The sequence below is a fragment of the Xyrauchen texanus genome, chromosome 44 (assembly GCF_025860055.1).
Source record: "Xyrauchen texanus isolate HMW12.3.18 chromosome 44, RBS_HiC_50CHRs, whole genome shotgun sequence".
Lineage (NCBI taxonomy): Eukaryota > Metazoa > Chordata > Actinopteri > Cypriniformes > Catostomidae > Xyrauchen > Xyrauchen texanus.
In genome coordinates, this window is record NC_068319.1 from 4,336,525 (window position 1) to 4,360,819 (window position 24,295).

The 24,295-nt window shown below is 38.6% G+C and overlaps 1 protein-coding gene across 1 annotated transcript in view; it reads left to right on the forward strand.

Moving 5' to 3' along the window:
- Positions 1 to 22,643, forward strand: part of LOC127637084 (zinc finger SWIM domain-containing protein 6-like) — an 83,074-nt gene extending 60,431 nt beyond the window's left edge. The window contains exons 5-14 of the mRNA XM_052117994.1: positions 2,194 to 2,373; positions 3,694 to 3,870; positions 4,556 to 4,702; positions 6,418 to 6,567; positions 9,463 to 9,729; positions 12,578 to 12,713; positions 15,295 to 15,452; positions 17,661 to 17,824; positions 17,930 to 18,011; positions 19,197 to 22,643. Of these exons, the coding sequence (XP_051973954.1) occupies positions 2,194 to 2,373; positions 3,694 to 3,870; positions 4,556 to 4,702; positions 6,418 to 6,567; positions 9,463 to 9,729; positions 12,578 to 12,713; positions 15,295 to 15,452; positions 17,661 to 17,824; positions 17,930 to 18,011; positions 19,197 to 20,059 (2,324 nt within the window). The 3' untranslated portion in view covers positions 20,060 to 22,643. The remainder of the gene's footprint in view (positions 1 to 2,193; positions 2,374 to 3,693; positions 3,871 to 4,555; positions 4,703 to 6,417; positions 6,568 to 9,462; positions 9,730 to 12,577; positions 12,714 to 15,294; positions 15,453 to 17,660; positions 17,825 to 17,929; positions 18,012 to 19,196) is intronic.
- Positions 22,644 to 24,295: the final 1,652 nt, after the last annotated feature.

Here is a 24,295-nt window from a genome sequence, read left to right on the forward strand (position 1 = left end):
CTCCCATCCTCCCTCGTTCCTCTCACATACCTTCTTTGCTTTCTCTCTCTCTCTCTCTCTCTCTCCACCCCGTCTCGTTCTACTTTGTCTTCCAATCTTTTTCACCACTATCTAATTCCTCTCCTGCCATCATGCATTTGTCTCTCACCCTCTTCATTTCTCTGCCCATCTAATTTTTTTTTCTCCGTCGCCCCTCCTCCTTCCCTCTCTTAGCCGGGTCTTGCAGGTATTCTCGTTGTGTCATCGTGGAGCACTCTGGGAGTGATTAAATCATCATATGCAATCCATATGACACGGTGCTTGCATCAGGCTCCATACATCACTGCCTAATGCAACCAATAGGATGAATTAGAGGCCAAATGAACCTCATGGGTTGCCAATTCTAGCCAGTGAGACTCTGCAACTTTACCCAGAGAGGGACGTATACGTATCGATCCCGAAGCTCTATATGAAGGCTTTTAGTGGAAAGGGTTTTTTTTTTTTTTTTTTTTTGGCTTAAAAGTGATCTGTATTTCCAAATGGATGTCATCTGGAAACTCATTTACGTTTTTTTTTAATCAAACTTTGGATTTAAAGCATTCAGGTTACATTATAAAACGAATAGTTCTGATTGGATGAGCCATGTTCAACGTGTCTAACCATATATATTATTTACTGGCAAATGAACTATTTTACATGGTGGAAAAATGGTCTATTCTGATTATTATTAATTAATTTAACTGGTGTCTTGGTGTATTTTATCATATTGTGCTGGAGTCGAAATGTCATTGGCTGAAACTATTATTACTAGTGATGGACTGATTAATCAGCCAATTTGAAATTATTTGCATTGGTGATAATTGTGCTTTGCACAAGTGGTTTCCTCATTGTATCCAAAAAAAACACTGACATTCAATATGTTAGAAACATTTGTTTTTTATTTGCTTATTTTGAGTAATTTTATTTTTATTTTGAGTGTGTAGTTTGCAAGCATTCAGGTCACATTTTATAAGAGAAACCATTGGCTGCAACCAAAACGTTTTTTTTTATACAAGTGATAGACCAGTATATTGGCCAGGCTTATTAATTGGCCAATTTTGGCCAATCTGACATTATCGTCATTGGCTGACAATTGATTCAGTTTGGCCAAATAACAGATGAGGTAAAAATCCAATCCAATGAAAAGAATTGCTTTCAGTTTGCCAGGATCCTTGTCAAATTTTCTTAGTATGAGCAAAACTATGATACTCCAAATGCAAGAAATTGCAGTCATTAGTGGCTCAGGTTTATTTGATTAGCATCAAATTAAAAATAAAGCATAAATGACGCAAGTTGAATTGAATTGGACACTGATTGGACGAGTGCGTCTTAAAGGTACATTACTCTCTGAGCTCATTTGTCTGTATTAAAGGTAACCGGGTTCAGTCGAGCAATCAGCTGACCTATTTCCATGCTTTTCCAGACATAATGAAGCTGCTGTTGTTGGGAGGCATTCACTGGCCTTCCTGGATCTTCCTCGTCTGTTTGTACTCTGTTTGGATTGGAGGCATGTTAACCTTGGAGCCAATTTTGATATAGATTTAACTGCCCCTTTAGATATTGTAAAGATGTTTTCTTGTTGCATTATATATTTAGAAGTAGAAGTCAGTCTTTTCTGTTTGTTTTGAAATGATGTGAGAATTGCTTTTAATGTATAATTTATATGTGTTAAGTTATTTTAAATATATGTATAGGAAATCATTAGCACTCGCATTAAAATTAAGACTCCAGTCATATCCGTTATCTTATAAAAGCTGTTTTATTCTACATGGAGAGGGTCCGCACATGGGGGTGGCCATGTTAGAACCACATGACCAGTCGAATACTACTCGCTTGGTCTCAGTAACAGTCCTGTTATTTGACCCTTTCACTAACTGATTAAAGTAATCATGGCTGACTATGAATACTAAAATTCTACATTTGCATCTGAAACTGAAAACTATTGATTTTAAATGATGCTGCATCCAAGCCACTAGGCGTCAGTGTAAGTCCAAGATGACAAAAAGACAAATTTTACTCTGATCACCTTTTATACATTTTCCTTTCACAGATGTCAATTTTTGGTTTTAGGTAAACTATTCCTTCAAATGGCTAAAATCATTTCATTTAGGGATCTACGTAAATCGAGATATTACCATACATGCCTCCATCTTTGACGCTGTCTCTCTTTCTCAGGTGCCTTGTGGATGTGCATTGTGCTAAACCCCCACTGTAAGCCCGAACAGAAGGCCGCTTGGCTCAGGCAGCTCAAGAAGTGGAACAGTGTGGACGTATGCCCCTTAGAGGACGGTAACCACGGCAACGAGCTGCCCAATTTAACCAATGCCTTGCCGCAGGGTGCGCACGGCAACCAAGGTAAGCTTGTGCGAGGGTGTCAGCACGAGGGTGGTGGTGGTTGAGGGAAGAAATTGGGTCTTTTAATCAAACGTGTCTCCTTGCACACCTTTTATTAGGCTCTGTGTGACTAATGGAATGCCCCTAATAACAGCGGCTTTTGTTCTTGCTGTGCAAATCATAACTCTGGGTGAAATCGAGGGTTGGGGTGAAGGGGAAAATAGCTCTGTTGGAACTTTTCGATTAGTCAGTTCTTTTGTACTGGGTGAAAAATGTCTGGAGAGATTTTATGATGTGTTTTGTAAAAAATGTTTACCCTCTAAAAGGGTAATTGCGAAGGAATGGCTGCCCTTTTACTAAGGCATGGGTATTATGGTCATGGGTGCAGGTTTAGAACATTATATAGATTTGATTTACATTTTTCTCTGGAATGCATTTGGGTTGGGAAATAATATTGAATATTCATGGTATTTTCTAAATTTTGTTGACAACATAATATGAACCAATATCGTGAATATCACAATAATTTGAAAGCACTTTTTTTAATATATGGCCATTAAGTTTCCACGAAGTCGTGCCTGTGGACTTGTTTCATGCCCACTCCTTGTTCTTTTATTTAATCTGTTCCAAACACTGATTCAAGGATTTGTTTTCATCATCACTCGGAAGTGAACATAAAACGTGTGAAATTTTACTTGCATTAAAATGTTTTCGTAAAAATAGTGTGTAGTTAAATATTGCTGTTTATTACTATGCACTCTTGCATTTAAATACAAAATATTCAATATTAGTGGCTTCTTTTGGTGAAAAACATGCCTTGAATATTTTAAACACTACTTTTATTTTTACCCCTTTTTCAAACTTTTTACTGTATTTAGCTTTTTGCATTTAAACATTTTGAGTCTACTTGGCAATGACAGTTTGGTTGAAATGATGGTTCCCTTGACTGAAAATAAAATCGCCATTTCAGAGCAAATACATAAATATGAGATGTGCATTGTCAAAAGGCTAAAAATATAGTATTAATTTATCATGATCTTACTTTAAGGATTTTTTTTAAATAGCAAAACAATTAGTGTCTGTTTCTTGGCTTGTAAGTCACTTTGAATAAAAGACTGTATGAATGTTAATGGATATAACCCAGCCACGCAACAGTCACACTAGTATGTGCAACACCTGTGAATGACAGTTCAGCTCGCTGGACTAATCTGCCAACTTATTTCCGAAGGTTTTTCTGCTTTGCCTCAGACAGACAGGCCCCCGGGGGCCTCCCTCTCAGAGATTGCATTGAGAATGACGGAGCAATTTCCTCATCCCGTCCCCATCTCTCCTTATCCTCAGATTTGGGCGCCAGGCCCCACCGGACTGTTTTCACACGAGCCATCGAGGCGTGCGATCTCCACTGGCAAGACAGCCACTTGCAGCACATAATCAACGACGACCTCTACACCAACTACTGTTACCATGACAACACTGAAAATTCGCTCTTTGACTCTCGCGGATGGCCTCTGTGGCACGGTGAGTGCAGTGTTATTTTAGTTTTTATTTTAGCTTTTATTTCTGTTTAATATTCAATTTGTCTTATTTACATTTACTTCAGTTTTTCAGTGAATTTAGTTGAAGTAATTTGATCAAGGCAACTAGTGTTATTGTTATCTGATGGCATTTTATATTGTTTATTTGAAACTCCTTTTAGGTTTTTCAGTTTTTGTACAAAGCAAACTTTTGGCATTTTCATGTTTAATGAAGATAGGTTGTAAAGATGTCAAATGGTATAATATACAGTGTATTAAAAACTAAAACTGGAATTTTGGTCATTTTTTATTTTATGTTAGTCAGTAGTGTAGTTATTAAAATGTATTTTAGTTTAGTTTGACTTGGTCCGCACTGTTTATGATGCAATTATTATTTTTATTTTTTTTTGTCATGAAAATGTATTTTAGTTAGTTGTACTTAAATAAAAGCACTGGTGGCATTTTCGTAGGGAAATTTCCTCTGTGTGCTGTAGTAGCAATAACTTAAAGGCAATAATAGATGCTTTATAGCTTGCCTGAACTGAGCCAAATTTTGGTTTGAGATTGCACTTGTGTGAATTAAAAAATATATATATATATATATATATATATATATATATATATATATATATATATATATATATATATATATATATATATATATATATATATATATTTTTTCATCACAGAACACGTCCCGACAGCCTGCGCGAGAGTGGATGCACTGAGATCTCATGGTTACCCACGGGAGGCGCTGCAATTGGCCATCGCCATCGTCAACACCCTGCGCGGACAACAGCAGAAACAGCTGGAAATCTTCCGAAACCACAAAAAAGGTGAGCAAAACCCTCCCTTGCACTCATTGACTGGCTAGTTACGATTATGTCAAGGTTGTATGAAGGTGGAAAATAGCATGTTGCCTGCAGTAAACGCCTGCTCATGGGGTGTTTACACACCAATTTGGTCGCAGTGGCTTTATTGTTAGTCCCTAGTACGCGTTCCTACTGCTGGTCGCTCTAACGTTATTGGTGGGCTTCCAAAGTGGCCATCATCTTGGAAATCTGTTCAGAAATTAGATGTATTGCCGGTAAAATAAGATGAATCGGTTTACTTGCTGGTAAAAATTTACATTATATAAAGGAAATTGTTTGCATATTAACTACAGCTGTACACAACGCTTTATCACTGCAATTTGCTGTGTGAACGCCCCTTTATTTGGGTAACTTGAGTCTGAATCCAAAATGTGGTCTCAAAAAAAATTGGCTCGCTAAAACAAAGAAAAAGACTAGTTTGTAACCATATATCTTTTCGATATTGTGTTCCATTGCCAAGTCAACTCACAATGTCTAATGGCCAGGTAACAGTTTACTGCCACACAGCTCTTGACTAGAGCTGAATGTCCAATGATTACTTGTTGTGGCGAAAGTGTCTATGCATAATACATATTATTCAAATGAGGCGGTCCTCTATGGCCTGGTCCTGGGCTTTATGTAAAGCACCGCTGCAGTGATTTCCACAGGACACGGACACTAAAGAAAATCGGAGCTCTCTGGTGTCTATCATTGTTCACAATACAAAGTCAGATCCAGGTATGGATTTGTATTGGTTGGCCTTGTGTTTAATAATATGGGAGCTTTGTTTGTGATGAAATATGCTTGAATGTACTAAAGCTGAATCTGGTGCTGTGCTAAGTGTTTTTTTTTTTTCGAAAACGTAGCTACTTCCTACCTACTTGGGCATATTCCCATACGAAATGGAACTTCATAAGTGACTAAATTGATAGCAATTTCATTAACGGACCCTCATGTACACCACACAAATGGTACAGTTGAGTTTAGCATTAGTACGTGTTACTAAGCAAACAATTCGATACTCCTAATAAACACACAAAACATAACATACTCGCATATTGGGTGAAAAAAAGTGCATTTTTAATCCGATTAATCTTAATTGCATGCTAATAGTGGAACTTGGTTGCTAACGGTTTATTCCAGTAGAGTTGGTCATTAGCATATTGCTAAGCTAACACCAAAAATACACTCAAATAAAAAATATTGGGTGAAATTGATGCAATTTAAAAGAAATGAAACTATTTTCGATCAACTTTTTTTGGTACCGATTAAAATACCACCATCTTGGATGACAACTTTAAATGAGCTAATGCAGATGGTCAAAGGCTTCAGCAGCATCGAGTGTGCTTTTTCAATAGCAGTAGTCGATTTCATACATTTGGGCAGATACAATAAATTAAAGTTTCTTCGTGTTATTAGAGGATAATAGATTTTTCATAAGCACAGTTTGGTCTTTGAGTTTAGGCAATTATTTTAACATACGATTTGCACAAATCTTAGCTAATATTTTGCTGTCTTGATTAATAAGACTAATTGGACTATAATTTCACATTATCAAGGGTCATAACAGCCTTTGCTTGGGAAGAGTACATATTAAGCCTAAAAAAGTTGCCTAGGTAGGCAGCTTATTAGGATTTGGAACAGTCTTGAATGTACAAAATTGCATCTAAAATCAAGCCCTTATCTATTTCTCCATCTAGATCTGCTTCATAAAGGTGTGACATCATTTACTAATCTGGAAGGGTGGGTGGGCCACCCTTTGGACCCCATCGGAACACTGTTTAGCACTCTGATGGAGACGGGCCGCAGTGATGAAGATAATTCACAGACAGGGTTCCTGGATTTCTCAGGTACGACATACAATGCTACAGTGCTCCTCTGATTCATGTTATTTATAGAGAACAGCAGTGTATTTTTACAAACTAGCTGTCAAGTTTTATTTACACCCTGTTCGCATCTTCAGGATGGTAATAACAATAGTACAAACTGTTAATGTAAACATGTATACAGCATTTTCATGTACCATATGCTCCATTTATAAAGTGGACAAGCCATTGTGTAAAAATATGTAATCTAGCATTACTGAATGGAATTACAAAAATGATGACATGTTTTTCAGAACAATCCATCTCTTATTGTCCTAGAAACAGATAGTCCTGCCCAACTCTCATGCCATTGGTTAAGCCATTGTTGCTGTGTCTGGATGCCCATTGTACAAAGTTGCTTAAGTTTGATTCTGGCAGGCAGCAGATGCCTTAATCCGGGCCCCATCCCTAATCCTAACCATATTGATCCTGTAAGGCCGAGTACCCTGCCAGAAACGACCTGGGGCACCTTTTTTGTACAGTTATTTGTAAATTAAGGAAAAATGTGATGTTTGACCATGTTTTCCTTCTATTGGCAATAACACATCCATTCACATGTATGTTCAGCTTTTTAAAGGTTAATGCACATTTTTGGACCACCTTCGTAGGGGAGCTCAAACCTCTCTTGAATTAATCTCACGTATGCTACTACTTTAGATGCTAATTAAAAAGATATGGTATATATTAAGAGTCAAAGGGAGCCTCTTTTATCTCAAGCTAGAAGTCTTAACTTTACTCTTCCCTGCTGCATTTTTAATGCACTTTTAATTTTAATGTTTTTCTGTTTGCATCTCTTATTCATGAGCTTTGATTAGCGAGATGACTGTTTCACAATTGGAGAACACGCTGCTGCAATTATACATTATTGTTTGGCTCAGGCCTGTTCTGATTGGCACTGGAATGATGTATGCGCCTGCCCATCTTCAGCATGCCCAATTGAGAAAGGGCACCAAAAACATACAATTGTCGTCATTTGCTCACCCGAACATTGCTCCAAACGTGTTGGGCACTCCTAAAGCCACCTCTACTCAAAGCACTGACTTTTTGCTTCTTCATCGATGTGGTTTACTTTGAACTCTATGTTGAGTTTATTAGAGATTGGAAAAGAAAGAAATGAGTGGGGGTGCTGAATAAAAGGTGGTGTGAAGCCTTGGAGCTTCCCCCTTAGTGCTCATTTTTGATTAGGACATTAAATCTTCCCAGAGTCAGCCACACGGGTCCAAAGAGGCATCATTAAAACATTATGGTGCTTCTCATTATTAGCCCCAAATGAGTCGCCAATGGTATTCGTGTGTAACAAAGATCATGGAGCTCTGGATTCACTTTGCTGTTGAAATAATAAAGACACGAACTAACAGAAATCCAGGACTTTTTTTATGCATTTTTTTTTTTACGTGATGTGTCTTTCAAGGTTTGTAGGGAGGGGTTTGCTCAAAAGTCCTTTCATGAAACTCGTTTTAATCTTACCATATCTTTAGCCCTTCATGCAAACCGCATCAGATTTTTGAGCCGGGCTGTGGCCCATGGTGTATGGTTAAATCTCAATTTTAGAAGCCGAAGGGGTCCTTGCATCCAATCAAATAAATGAATTTGGTGCTGAGGCATTGATGACTGAAAATAAAGTGCAAAAGTTTGGCTCCAGAAGTTAAAATTCCATTAGTTTTCTCCATAGTAGAATCGATTTTCAACAATAATGCTCTAAAGACAGACCTCCCGAGAGCTCCGACATTTGTTAATTGATGATATATACTTCTGTTCAGTCCATGTTATTTCATCTTCATCTTTAAAATATTGTTTAAGGGGGAAGTTTCTGTGAAGAACTTCACTACCCATGATCCATAAGGAAACGATCCACCAATCAGAGAATAGCGCCAAACAAAGCGCACCAAAAGATCTCTGCAGCAACCACTCACTTGCATGACGCACTGTGAATGACTCAATCGAGTAGCTCTCTCTACACTCTCAAACTTCTCTTATATTCGCTTATATCTGAATATTTTGCAATACAATTAAAATATATTGTTTACTTAACATCTTTAATGAGGAAATAAAAGTTTGATTTTAAGTACACAGTCTTCAGTTTTCAAGTATTTTTTTTTTTACTTACAATAAAAGATTGTAATGGCGTGATTCACCTCGGAGCTTGTAGGTTTGGTTTGGCTTACAACTCTATTGTGAAGGATTTTGTGAAATCCCTTTTGGAATAAGTGAAAGGGGAAAATACTGTATTTCTGGAACCAAGACTGCTGAAAAAGCGAGTGGATGCTGTAACGCTTTTAAAGGCCTGAATTTGGTTCTGAGGGGTCCAAGACTCGCAGCCTATAAAAAGGCTACATTTTAATACTGTGGTATCGATTGAGGATTTGCCAACTTGCAGCCAATTTAAAAAGGCTGTATTTGTTCCTGAATTGGTGCGGATTGAATGCCTCAGAGCTGCACATTGGGTTGTAGCTGAGGCATTGATTTGGTGGCAATGTAGCTGGAGACCAGTGGAGGGTGAAGACTTCTCCCCTAGCCTCAAAGTACAAACTGGGCCTCCTTATTCCTCTAACAGTGAATCTAAGCTGGTCACTCAACGTTTCGAACCAGCTCTCAAATATGACATGGACAGTTCAGGGTACAGTGTATTACTACCTCAGTCACTCAGAAGCCTAATTGAGCATGTTTCGCCTTATGCGCGATCAGGCAGGGCTGCTTCATGAGACCAGGCAGAGTTCCTCTCTGGTGCCTCATTATAAGACAAGACCTGTCTAAGAACCAGTGCCTGTGAGGAAGGTCTCACCAAGATGGTTCAGTTCTGAGGTGTCACACCTCAGTTACTACAGAACGCTGACTGTGGCTCGAGGCTTGACTAGTTGTCTGTTTCTCGCCTTCTTGCAGCCAGCGCGATGAGCTCCAGCAAACACAGCGAACTGCACTTGTTTCCATCCACGCGCCGCTTCCTGGAGGAGGGTGAGTCATACCTGGCGCTGGCGGTGGAAACTGCACTGATGGGACTGGGTCAGCAGAGAATCATGCCCGACGGACTGTATGCCCAAGAGAAGGTGTGCCGCAACGAGGAGCACCTGATTGCCAAGCTTCAGGAAGTGGACCTGGACAATACCCTGGTCAAGATCTTCCGCAAGCAAGCTGTCTTCCTGTTAGAGGGTAAGTCTTTACACTTTCACAGATTTGTAGGGAACTGTGGTGATGTGTGTGGAGGTTAACAGTTTGGTTTCTCATTAAGAGAGGCTGAAAGGTGCTATAGCTTAAGGAAGTAGTTGGGCGTAGTTAACGATTCTGGAACGAGTGTGTTTAGTTTTCTTTTGCATCAGCTAAATGTGTGGCAAAAACAATATTTTTGGAAATGCATTCCAATTTGCATACTTGTGCCACACTTTATTAGTATGTACTTGACAGGTGATTGGAAAGTACATTCTTTCAAGCCACATCCACACTAATACACACTAACTACATTTTCATTTGAGCACCTAATCCACACTAGAACAGCGTTTTCCTCCTGAGCATTTTGAAAACGCTCTCCATTACCAGATACATAGGAAAACGATGACTTTTGGAAACTACATTTTCAAACGAAAATTGATTAGTATGGATGTGGAATTGGCATGTAGTAAGACTGTACACCACTATTGGGGACTACTACAACATCATAAAAGTGCTTCTTGAAACCAGAGATCCATTTGTCGCGTTTGTTTTGTATTTACATGCAAGCATTAGCATCTAGTTAAATTGACAACCGTAGAAATTAATTTTAAGATCATTCATAAAATTTACTTTAAAATACATTGCATTATGACTGGAAAAATATATTACAAATTATTACAAATTCCTCCAATAGCACAAGGCCTTTTGGTCTATTAATATTAGCATACAACAGAATAGTACACAATCCAGACACCTTTTATACTAATCTAATAAATAGTTTAGGCAGCACCAACACTAACCCGTTTTCATTTAAAGTATGCGGTAATGGTGAGTATTTCTGAAACGATCTGTTTTCGATGGAGGAAAACGCTGTGTTAGCATTGATGAGAGGCGTGGAAAAAAGTATTAGTGTGGACGTGGCCTTGTGATCGATTGGATGTGAATTGAGACATCCTGAAAGGCATTCTTTTCTTGTCCTATAGTTTCCCTTACAAAGAACTAGAGTGCTACAAACTTTGCCACAAATTTGACACAAATTATTTTATCATGCAAATGAGCCTGTGATTTGCCACAAAAGTTTGTGAGAAGTTGGTAGCTCTTCACCGGTTGTGGTGAACCTGCAGCAAACCTTTGGCAACAATGGACAATTTGCCACAAGTTTGTCATAAACGGTTAATTTTTGTAATGGTAAACCGTGGTCCAGTCTGTGGCCAATGGTTAATTAATTTACCAGAGCTTTGTTATACATCAGTGTCAGGCGAGGTTGCTTTCTTCCCTTACGGTTGGTGGAGAGAAAATTACTGTAAATATTCTTTGCAAGCAGAGCCACCTCCGAATGCTGCTGGGTTGTTTAGGAAGTATTAAAGAATGAGGGAACTGATAAACTGGCCTTGCTGTGTGGATTCCTCCACCCAGTGTATGCCGAGAGCCGTGATGGCGGCACATTATGAAGTCAAGCAATTCTATTGGCTACAGGGTTTGGGGGAGTTTCAGGAAAATGTGAGAATCCATCAAAACAACAGGAACCTTCTTACATGTCCCCTTCAAACAGATGCAGGTATAGAGTTAGCATTTTCAGCTGTTGTGGGTGTGTTTAAGTCATCTTTAGCAAGGTGTGGCTAGCATGAGGTCTGCTATTTACTGGCTATATGGGCAGATACCTTCTAATGCAGCATCCTAACTGTTGTGCAACATCATAAGTGTCTTGTTTGGAAGTTTATAACAACACAAATAGCGCTCCTCATGTTAAGTGCACTGGAGAATGGACTCCAGTTGAGTTTGATGCTAGCATGTTGCTAAGCTAAAAATATCTTACTCTAGTAAGCACAAAGATAAATGGCACAGACAAATATTGGGTACAATAGTTAATTTTAATAATTTTTACATCGATACGTTTCAGTATTTCGTGAAGTGTTTTTATAATAAAACGTTCTCTCACTTCGTCCGTCATCTTGGATTTATTTTTTACTGAGCTCGCCACTAGCATTATTTGACTTCACCGTGAAGATACATGCGATGCTGCCTTAGAATTGAGCCAAAACAAGGTATTTTAGAAGATGACAATATTGTCACCCAGTGTTTGTATGTGCTGTATTTTTATGCTTAATTGTGTACGATGTTTTTATTTTAGCAACATGCTAACTCTAAACGCTATTGAAATCAAGTGCTTTTTGTGTGGTGTCCAGAGATGCTGCTTGGATAGTGTTCCAAATTAGTCACTTGGGAGGAACTTAAGTTAGGATGTTGTTGTTGTTGTTAACAGCAATGCAGCTTACTTGGTTTTGGAAACAAGCTTAAATCTGTAGCCAGGCATAACTGAAGATGGTGTAAAGCTACGATTGCGTGGGCACCTCTTTTGTATCATTAATTTGGTGAGTTGTTCTATTTGTCTGTTTGCGTGTTGAGGATTGTGATGTGGCTTGCGTTCACGTGCTCTAAATTGGAAAATAATCTAATGACGGGAATTTATCGCATATATGGCTTCTGGCATTGTAGCTTATATTGTAGGCTAGTGTCTGTGAGAATGCTTGCATGCTTGAAAGTGGACATGGGTTTTTTTTTTATCTGGATTGGGGAAAGGGAAGATTACCCAAGATGCAGCACTTACCACGGAAACTGGACTGCCAATGACAAACTGCTTTGTGTGTGTCAATCAAGGTTGATATAGACGCATGGCTTGGGAAACGCTAACCAAATCCGTTGAACACAAACTTTATACGGACACCTATTGTACCTTTTAAATGTCTAACTGAAGAAAAAAATACCTTTTCCCCAACTGCATTTAAATGTAGATGTACCATTTTCACAACATCTCGAATGTTTTAGTGACCGTGTGTGTTTTGTCTTCCAGGTGGGCCCTACAGTGGTTTGGGAGAGCTCATCTATCGAGAGAGCGTTCCAATGCACACGTTTGCCAAGTATCTCTTCACATGCCTCCTACCTCACGATGCCGAACTGGCGTACAAAATTGCACTGAGAGCAATGCGGTAAGTTTCCTAGGCCCGAACGAGCGACACTTTACTGCCAAACCTGTCACATCCACCTACAGTAATGAACACGCCCACAACTGTGACTTATTTTCCCCCTCAGTCTTTTGTTTTCACCGTTTGCATCCTCACAGATCTTCAGGTGTGTGTGTGTGTGTAGGGCATGAGGTTATCTGGGCCACAGTTTAATCAAAAGTCGCCTTTTGCTTGGAAAACTGCTAAATAATTCATGGCCGTTGAAAATGAGTTTTAGAAAAAGTGTGAATAATAAATGTCTCATTTGGGCTGCAGAGGTAACGCTTGCGCTACTTTCACCCCCTCAAGTTGGCATGCGTATATATATGTATGCGTGCTTATGGCTCGGTGTACCCATGGTCAAATAAACCTGGGTTGAGGACCTTTTACAAACCTGTTATACTCATTTTAATATTTAAATGGATTGTTTGTCAGTATATACACACAATGGAGTCTCATTCATGAAAAGGGAGCAGAACAAATTTCCATTGTGCAGATTGTTCATAAAACAATTCTTGCGTAAATTGTTGCTTTCACTTCAATGCAACAATATACACAAATCAGCCACAATATTAAAACCACCTGCCTAATATTGTGTAGGTCCCCCTCGTGCCGCCAAAACAGCAAATCTTCTCACCACAATTGTACAGAGTGGTTATCTGAGTTACTGTCAACTCTGTCAGTTCAAACCAGTCTGGCCGTTCTCTGTTGACCCCTCTCATCAACAAAGCATTTCCATCCACAGAACTGTTGCTCACTGGATGTTTTTTGTTTTTGGCACCATTATGAATAAATTCTAGAGGCTGTTCTGCATGAAAATCCCAGGAGATCAGCAGTTACAAAAAATACTCAAACCAGCCCGTCTGGCACCAACAATCATCCATGTGATTACCTAATCAGCCAATCGTGTGGCAGTACTGCAGTGCATAAAATCATGCAGATACGGGTCAGGAGCCTCAATTAATGTTCACATCTACCATCAGAATGGGGAAAATTTAATCTCAGTGATTTGGAGCATCAAACACAGATCCACCTAGATTTAGCAGCTGTAGCAGCTTCAGGCTCAGTATTGACTTCTCTATAAAAAGACTGTGCCCTCCAAATAACTACTCTCCATGGCATAATCTCCAACTAGGGCCTGATCGTCACATAATACAATTCCCTTTGTAGATGGGTCGGTGGAATTGGCTCCATGCCAGGACATGATGCCATGACATATTTGTCAAGTGTGAATACTCAGTCATGACAACGCATGATCAAGTAGATTATTGTTAGTGGCACATTATGAGAAAGTCACGGCATCTACAATACATCTGCTGGCATGTCTAAAGCACTAAAGTTTTTTTTTCTAGCTATAGATGCACTAGATGTAACTAATGGCCAAATTACGAGGACATATTCAATATCTGTGCATTACAAGAAGACCCCATATCCATTTTGGTGAAAAACACACTTGCGTGTAGAGCATAAATGTTCACTCAAGCCATGTCTTTAAAATGGGAACCAAATTCAATTGGATGCTCATTACAAACAGAACCTCTGTAGTGTTTGTTTTATAGAGACGGACCCTGTGTGTGAAGGCCATGGGCCACCTCTAGGCTCATGTTGGCTTGGTGTACAGCTAAACTTATGTGGGGAAAAAGAAATACGATGTGTGTCCTTCTAAAACAAGGACAATTTAGCTGTGATTCTAGAGCAATTAAAAAGTTCAGTGTCTTCATGTGTCTGCAACGAACATTGCATTTTGTAAAATGTATTTACAACAGCCAATCATCTTTGATTGTTCATGGTCAAAAACATTACAAATGAGTTGTTCTGGTATAATTAAACCTTTTTAATACTTTTTTCAATCTTATTTACAAATATTGGACGTAGTTTAGATTTGACAAAAAACAGTGATGAACAGAAGTATTTGTTTCACTTAATCTTCACTCTTGAGCAACTCAGATGAATCAATACATTGTTTTTTGAGCTGGTTTATTGAAGTAAAACATCAAATTAACAACAAATTAATTTGCTGTAGTGAATCTGGTTCAGTGAAGTGAGCGGTCCACACATCGATTCGCTACAATGAATTTTGACTTGGTAACACGTCAAATCGCCAATAAATTTGTACTAACAAAATGGTAGCATACATTATAATACTTAAACTCAAATTTGGCTAAATAAAAAATATATTTTTTAGGTTGTTCACACTAAAGTCATGCCACGTCGAAATCATTGAGATACATTTTTTCCCCATTCTGATGGTTGATGTGAACCATTAACTAAATGTCCTGGCCTGTATCTGCATGATTTTATGCACTGCACTGCTGCCACACTTCAGCTTTAAAGACTGGGCCAATACATCAATTGGCTCCTTTTGGCGAATGGCAGGGCTTCCTTTCTAACATCCGTCATGTTGAGAGTTGCGATTTGTCCCATAAACGTTTCAGCAAATGCTCTTTCTCCTCCTTACACTGTCTTTATTTTAGCTCCGTTAAAGCTTAAAAAAACTAACTGTACCCCTGTAGTGATAAAGCAAAGCAATGTTGCTAACTTGTGTTTTGTCTTTTTGTGTTTGTAGGTTACCAGTGTTGGAATCCACAGCTCCTTCTGGCGACATGTCCCGGCCTCACCATATAGTATCCGTCGTCCCCAATCGTTACCCACGATGGTTCACGCTTAGCCACATCGAGTCGCAGCAGTGCGAGCTGGCCTCCACCATGCTCACTGCAGCCAAAGGTTAGACCATCACATTCGCCTGCACGTCACTCAATCAAGCGCAAGCTGCAATTACCATGACAACAGCACTGTTTACTTAATGGCAGGCCTGTGTACTGCATTTCCGCTAGCAGACCGGTTTCACAAGGCAAACAAGCACAGGCTATAAAATCAAATCTATAGAAAGCTTGAAAATTTGCAGTGCTTTGTTAAAGGTCTGATTGCACCGCAAAAATGCACCCAGAATTAAGCATCTTAAAGGGATAGTTCACCCAAAAATGAAAATTCAGCCATTGTTTACTCACCCCTGTGTTGTTAAAACTACATATTACTTTTTCTTTTTCTTAACACAATGGGAGAAATTGTAAAAAAAAAAAAATGTTGTGCTCCGTGATGTCATACAATGGCAGTTCAAGCTTTAAAAGAACGCAAAAGTATAATTCAGAAGTGTAATAAATTATTCCATGAGACTCATGATTGTTATGAAGGCATACGATAAGATTTGGTGAGAACCAATCTAATGTGTAATTTAGTGAAACTGTGGACCATTGATCTTCTGTCGATGTTAATGATAGGGCACGAGAGCAACAGTTCACGCAGCCCCTTCGCGACATTGGTGCGTTCAAGCAAAAACGAGTTTATCTAAAAACAGGTCCTCCACCACAATCGTAATGACAGAACACAAAACATCTGGACACAAACCAGAGAACAGAACTTACTTAAACTTATCTGAAGAGTTTGTAGTCGAAGCATTGATGCATGTTTATGCCCAGTAGTTGGACAGAAATAGAATAGTAAGAAGCTACAGACAGCCACAGTCACACAGTGTCCTAACCTGACAGCAAACGACACGCGATATAAAGAATATTTTCTATGTTAATCAGAGTTTTTGTCCTAACCAGCAGTGACGAGCGCTGGTATGTTCTATTGATCTCTTGTTTTGTTTTTTTCAGCATCACACGGGTATCTCGTCCACTGTGAACTGGCACAAAAACATTCTCGTAACAGTATGTTAAAGCCAGCCTCTCATGAGCCGGTTAAAAACTGAGAATGTTACACCTACAGAATTGTTTCACAGAGGTCTCACTCTCTTCAGGTCTGTCACGAATACTTGCCAACGAGTTTTCGCGTGAATGCCCCAGTGTCGTGAGGGCGCTGCGTGAACTGTTGCTCTCGTGCCCTATCACGGGCGCGCACAGATCAGCGGTCAGTTTGTTTCTCACCAAACCTTATCATATGCTTTCGTACAAAACAATTGTTGAGTCTCATGGAATAATTTCTTGGACTTCTGAATTATACTTTTGCATTCTTTAGAAGCTTGAAGAGGTGGTCACCATAATCACTGAGAATAACATTTTGTTCACAAATTCTCCCATTGTGTTAGGAAAAATAAAGTCATATAGGGTTATAACAACAAAGTTGGCGGGCGTGTGTGGGGGGGTGGCTGGGTGGGTGTGTGTGGGGATGCAATGCAGCTCTGAGGGCGAGGGATTCTGAGCGTTTGACGTTTTTCCAAGGTCACTGTTGACTGTTTGCAGCGTTTTCAAAAATGACCTGTCACATCAAATTTCAATCAATTTCTATTGTGTGAATCTTTTTATATCCAATGAAATATTTACCAAATCTTTTAAATCTGTTGTTCTCTCCTCTGGATTTGCTACCTCAAAATGAAAGCTCTCCATCATGTGAAATATCATAAACATTGCAAGTATTTGGACGTTTATGGCAAACTTAATGTCATTGATGGCAAAGTATCAAACCAAATGACATTTACGTCAAAAAAAGACAGCACAAGCACACTAAGCAAAATATGTCATTGGGAGGCTGTGGCTCAGGTGGTTGAGCGGGTTGTCCACTAATCGCAGGGTTGGCAGTTTGATTCCCGGCCCACATAACCCTCAAGCTCCTCCCAATGGCAAGTTAGTGCCTTGCATGGCCGCTCTGCTGTCATTGGTGTGTGAATGTGCACGTGAATGGGTGTAGATTTGTAGCTAATGCAATAACATTAATAAATTTTTAGGCAAAGCACTGAGTGTCCAAATACTTTTGGAGGGGCATTGGGGTGGGGTGGTGGGGGATTGTGTATATATGTATATTGCATATGGGTCAATGACATGACGCAAAAAAATCTTTGTCATTAAATGGTCATTTAAATATGACTAATATTTGAAAACCTTTTGTCCACCAAATCAGTCATGTGGTGTAACCAACATTTCCGGTTGTTTCTAGGTGATGCACGAAGGTTAGAGACAGTATTAGAATCTATACAGAAGAATATTCACTCCTCGTCTCATATCTTCAAACTGGCGCAGGATGCCTTTAAGATAGCGACGCTCATGGACAGTCTGCCAGACATCACTCTGCTGAAAGTGTCCCTGGAGCTGGGTCTTCAGGTATACACGTTTACTCCAACATCACTCATTGAAATCCACTCAGTGAATTCTGTCAAGTCATGTCGCATTTTTGTACCTTTTTGTTTATTTTGTTCTAACTCATAGGTAATGCGAATGACGCTTTCAACGTTAAACTGGCGGCGGCGAGAGATGGTACGGTGGTTAGTCACGTGTGCGACAGAAGTTGGTAAGTTTGAGCATTTCAGTTGTTAGTATTACCATGTCTTGGCTAGTTAAAAGAAAGCTGAGCCACTCTAGGATGTGCGTTAGACTGATTTTACCATGGTTAAAGGGTGTTGTTGGTAGAGGTCAACTGATAGTGGATTTTGCCAGTACAGATAATTAAGGTCGTGGAAAAGGCTGATAACCGATTAATCGGCCAATCGTTTTTAATCGGTTTAATAGAACGTTAAATTTCTTAGTCTTTTCCTTAAAATGACGGGCAAAGACATAGACTTTACAAGAGTCGAAAATGAATAAAATCCCAGATGCAGTTAATTGTTCAACCAAAATCCCAATAATAATCAGAAAAAAATAATTATAAACTTTAACGAAGCCCGAATCACACTAGGGACTCTTATTTTGATATGGAGACTTGGCTTTGTTGCAATGATCTATAGTAAGATATAACTATAGAGCATTCAATTTAGAACACTTAATTATCTAATCAAAATAAGAAAATATGCATTGAGGATAAAAATGGATGAATATGGTCAATGGTGACCGATTTAGATGCCTACGAGATGTCAGTCGTTTTTTTGAGGCTGTGGTTATATTGTAGAACTAAGCCATTCAAACTGTAGGATCCTCCATCTGCAACTAATAGCCGATTGTTTCAAAAAGCAACTATCGGCACGATTAATCGGTTAAACCGATTAATCGGTCCATCTCTAGTTGTTTGACATGATGCCAAGTAAACACAGCCGCAAGTGGCTTATTGCTTTTTTAAAACGGCAGCAGTAGCAATATGATAAAAGGCATCGATGTTCCAGAATGGTATTAATCACAATAAACAACCCTTACGCCAAGGAATATAGTTTATTAGTCTAATTGTTCGCCATTGAAGGTGTATATTAAACGCATTCATTTAGAATTGATATGTGGGATCTGCATATATCTTATTTCTATCATATATTTTAGAACAGATTTGAATGTGCCTCATCCAATCAGATTTTATAGCCAGATTGATTGATTTGACAGGTTTCCCACCATTCTGGAAAACCTGGAAATATAAGGACATTTACAAACTGTGTTTTTAGGACTGGAAAAGTTGTGGAAATTTCTGTAGTTCATATACTTTTTTTCTAGTTACGCCAACTACTATACAGTTGTTTATTAGTCTAATTGTAGACCGTTTTTATTGTTTATCCAGGGGTTTATGCACTGGACAGCATCATGCAGAGCTGGTTCACCCTCTTCACACCCACCGAGGCCACCAGCATCGTGGCGACCACTGTCATGTCCAACAGCACCATCGTACGGCTTCACCTGGAATGCCATCAGCAGGAGAACCTGGCGAGCAGCGCAAGGACGTTAGCATTGCAGTGCGCTATGAAGGACCCTCAGAACTGCGCGCTGTCTGCCCTCACACTCTGCGAGAAGGACCACATCGCCTTTGAGACGGCCTACCAAATCGTTCTGGATGCGGCGACCACGGGCATGAGCTACACTCAGCTGTTCACCATCGCGCGATACATGGACCACCGTGGCTACCCCATGCGAGCGTACAAACTTGCGACTCTCGCCATGGCCCACTTGAACTTGAGCTACAACCAGGACACGCATCCCGCGATCAACGACGTGTTATGGGCGTGCGCGCTCAGCCACTCGCTGGGCAAAAACGAGCTTGCTGCCATTATACCGCTAGTTGTGAAAAGCGTCAAGTGCGCCACCGTGCTGTCGGATATTTTGCGGCGTTGTACGCTGACCACACCCGGCATGGTGGCGCTGCACAGCCGCAGGAACTCTGGGAAGTTGATGTCATTGGACAAAGCCCCGCTAAGACAGCTCTTGGACGCTACAATCGGGGCCTACATCAACACAACGCACTCGCGGCTAACGCACATCAGTCCACGGCACTACAGCGAATTCATCGAATTCCTCAGCAAAGCCAGAGAGACTTTTCTCATGGCGCACGACGGACACATTCAATTCACGCAATTTATAGACAACCTGAAACAAATATACAAAGGAAAAAAGAAACTTATGATGCTCGTCCGAGAGAGATTCGGCTAGCCGGGATTGTTTTACTTGAGTCCACCTTTGTATTGTTTAAAACAAACAACTTCAAAATGGAAGAAAAAAACACGGAAAACGAAACAACAAAACAATACGAACCACACCGGTATTATGTGTATAGACTTTCACGCAAAAAAATGAAAACTGAAAAAAATGGAACATTGTCATGTTGTGGAAGTTTGTGTTTTCCCCTTTATTTGTGTGAAAGCGTGCGAGAGAATGGAACGTAAGGAGCGAAATGAGCGTTTCGGTTTACACTGAGTACATGTTGTCCAGTGGCGAAAGTCTACACAGCACTCCAAATCTCTGTTAAACATTCATAGCCTCAAACGTGAAATATGGCTTTAAACCAAACAACACCTCCATACTAAGTGACAAGTACCTCGTACGGCTTCAGCTTTACTCCATCCTGAACCAGTCACACATTACCAGTGTACTAAAACAAGTGTTGGAAACATCATAAAGGGATAGTTCACGCAAAAATTATAATTCTGTCCATTTTAACTCCAAATACTTTCTTTCTTCCATTGAACTCAGAAGGAGATATTAAGCAGAATGTCCAAGCTACTCTTTTCAATATAATAAAAGTGAATGGGGACCGGAGGTGTCAAGCTCCAAAATTTCAAAATTTCAGCTTGTTCCTAATCAAGTCTATCATATGACTTTAGAAGACTTGGAATATAGCGCACAAGTCTGATATACTATTGTTATGATACTTTAATGGTGCATTTATGTCCTTTTTGGAGCTTAGCTTTGTAAATCACCATCCACTTTTGTTTAATGGATAAAAAGTTGCATTTTGCATCTCATTTTGTGTTTCAACGAAGGAAGAAAATCAATGATGACAAAATGTTTATTTTTGGGGGGTAATATTTTCCATTAAACAGTTTGGGACCTCTCAATTTCTATTTACTTTTCAGTTTACCAGGCTAATTTGCGTGGCTTTGCAATGCTGTTTTGTCCAAAAGCATGTCACACACACACACATAGAAACGCTTCAACCCCATTGTGCTTGCGCTTGTGGAAACTTAGCGACTGTCGACATACATTCTCAGGGATTTTCTCTTTGAAAAAAAAACAGAAAAAAAGATAGAAAAAGGTCTTGAAAAAAATGAAAGAATGAAAGCATTTTATTGTACTGTATATATGATAGTATATGTCTGAATATTGAAAAAATGTATAAGTTAACTAATTTATAAAAGGAATATTCTATGTAATGCAAAATACTTGAAGCTGCAGTACCTTGGTTTTAAAACAAAAAACATATCAGAGGGACTAAACGCGTGCCTCGGGCTGTGTTCGGAATGGAATACCAGCTTACTACGTAGTGAATACTGCGCAGTATATAATAGTAAGTGGAACGGTTGGCAGTATTTCACTTTAAATGTTTCAAAATTGTCACTACGTTGGTTTAATTCAGCTAATGGCATCCAGTTATCATCTTGGAAATAAAACCTGTTGTTTTGTATTTTTTGTAACTTCTTTTGGCAGTCCCATCAAACAATGAGGCAAGACAAAATTGTCGCTGATATTCCGAATCATTAACGCAAATGTGCGTACTGTGCGCAGTATGCATACCATGTACTGCAGCCATAGTATGGTGGTATGCTATTCCGAACATAGCCATGCTGTCGGGGCAGGAATTGGGCAGTTGAACCTGTGTGCTGGGTCTCTAGGCAGAGCCACTTGCGATGTGCGAACAGAACCCTCTGTATTCGCATCGGTGGTTTGGACGGACACACAGCGAACGAGAGCAGCAAGCCTTAGCATTAAGAATAGGGAATGCAAGAAACGCAGGCCCACGTGCCTCAAAAACGCCTAGAAATGTAGATCCAACAGTATCAATGTTAACACAATCATGCAAAGTGATTAGCCTAATTTCGCTCGTTTCTTTCCACAATAATCGAGTCACGACGACGCTTCATTTTTATTCACAATAACATGTACATGCCTATCCGCTGACATCTAACTAGAAAGTGGCTGTGTAGGTCTGACTGTTCAAACGTTTCAAACGCTTTTATTTGTTTGTTCGGGTGTTTAACGTTTTTCTTTTTTGTCGTTCCTATAGGATTCCTCAAACAAATCGGAAACAGCCTTCTTTCTTGCCTTGTCTTAATGCTTTAAAATAACCAAACTGGAGTTCTAACTACCAAACTTGTTTGTTAAAAATGAAAGCCGACCGACTTTGGTTACAACATCACTGTCTTCAATTTTAGCTGAATGGTTCTGTATTCTGTGCTTTAAAATGCAGTTTTCCTATGTTTTATTTTTTTAATTATTTTTATTTTTTATTTTTTTGGTGCAAAAACATTGTCAAGTGTCCCGCCCAGCTCCTTCCTTAGAGGTATATCTGTAGCTCTTTTTGTTTTTTGATCATTTAGAAACAGAAATAAAATTTTCTCCATTTTATTTATTATGAAAGGTAAACGATTGTACTTCTTCACCCGTGTTCAACATGCTCATGAAGTTGAATTTAAGATTTGATACGCCGATATCAATTTATTTATGTAACTAAATCACTGTTTTATAAACTTGTTAATGATTCAACATTTTTGTTTTAATTAAAATTAGTTTTTTGAGAGGAAGGAAATCATTGTGTCCTTTGTTTGCGCGATTCAGCGTGTTTCTCTCATCCGCTACAATTATGGTCAGTTTGACATGTTTAATTATCAATGCATGTGTTGAAATTTAGGAAACGTACTCAAAGGTCTATGGCAAGCTAATCTGACTTTTAATCATTTTTAATAATTATAAGGCTGGTTTTTGATATCAGTAATTACATTTACACTAGTAAAAACATTCATCTAAAAAATGGAATTTCAACAAGTGAAATGTTTTTAATTGTTAATATCTGTAAATGTTTTTTCACTGGTACAAATTTAAAATGATCTGGCATTGACTTCTATTTAAAACACAATTACAGATATCTATAATTAATTTCTTAATAGCTGAAATTCCAATTTCACATGTCATGTATCTTCTTACTAGTGAAAATAATAATCTCAGATATTGTTAATGTGATTGTAACTAGTGAGAAAGCTTTTTAGTAATCTGTAATTACTCTCCAGTTTTATTGATATCTGTAATCCATTTCCAGATATATGAAATTCCAAATTGAACAAGTTGAAATACATAATTCTTGATGTAAAAACAAATATGGCATTAAAAAAAATGATCGTGGAGATACACATTTGTAAAATTAACCTTTTAAATTATGTACAAAATTCTTTAGCTCTACTTTTTACTAGTTAAATTTCACAATTATCTGGCATTCTCAAATTCAAAATGCAATTACAGATATTTGTAATTAATTTCTTAACAGTAGGAATTCCAATTTCACAAATCAGCAGTGCACTAATTACTATTAAAAATGATAATTGTTACCAATATATACATTCCTGATATCAACAATTCAGCTTATTTTTTGAATATAATATCGCAGAAATATATCTGTAAATATTTGTCAACTTTTTAAAAAATAATAATTTGTACTAGTAAGAAGTGCATCCCTGACATGTGAAATTGCAATTTCAACTATTAAGGAATTAATGATATATTTCTGTAATTGTGTTTTGAATTGAAGTTGGTTGGTTAACTTTATTGTCCATGTTGTAGAAAATTGTCTCTGGCTTCACCATACATCACAAACAATATATAAATATACATTAAAAAAAGCCATACAAGACAGAAGTCATCGATCCCTTGCATTTAAAATTTTAACAGCATTGGGCACAAAAGATAACTGGAACTTTCTACATTGCACATGGTTGCCTATAACGTCTCCCTGATGGCAACAGGTGAAACTCACCATGAAGAGGGTGAGACACATCCCCTACTATCACTAAACCCTTTTGCTTGACTTTACATGTATATAGATCATTCAGATGTATCTGTGTCTTGCCGATTATCTTACTGGCTTCATTTACAGTCTTGGTCATCTTGACCCTGTTGTGAATGACAGATCATTGTAACATTCTACTAGTGCAAATGCAATTACAGATATTCATTTATATTAGTTGAAATTCCATTTTTGATATCAAGAATGTTCATTTCTGTGAGTGATAATGCGATTTTTTTTTTTTTTTGGGGGGGGGGGTTATATCAAGAATTAGCATTTTTACTAGTGCAAATGTAATTACTTGCATCAAAAATCAACACAAATACTAGTAGTTATACATTTTTATGTATTTTTGTTGTTGATATCTATCATTCATATCCTGCATGTGATTAAGT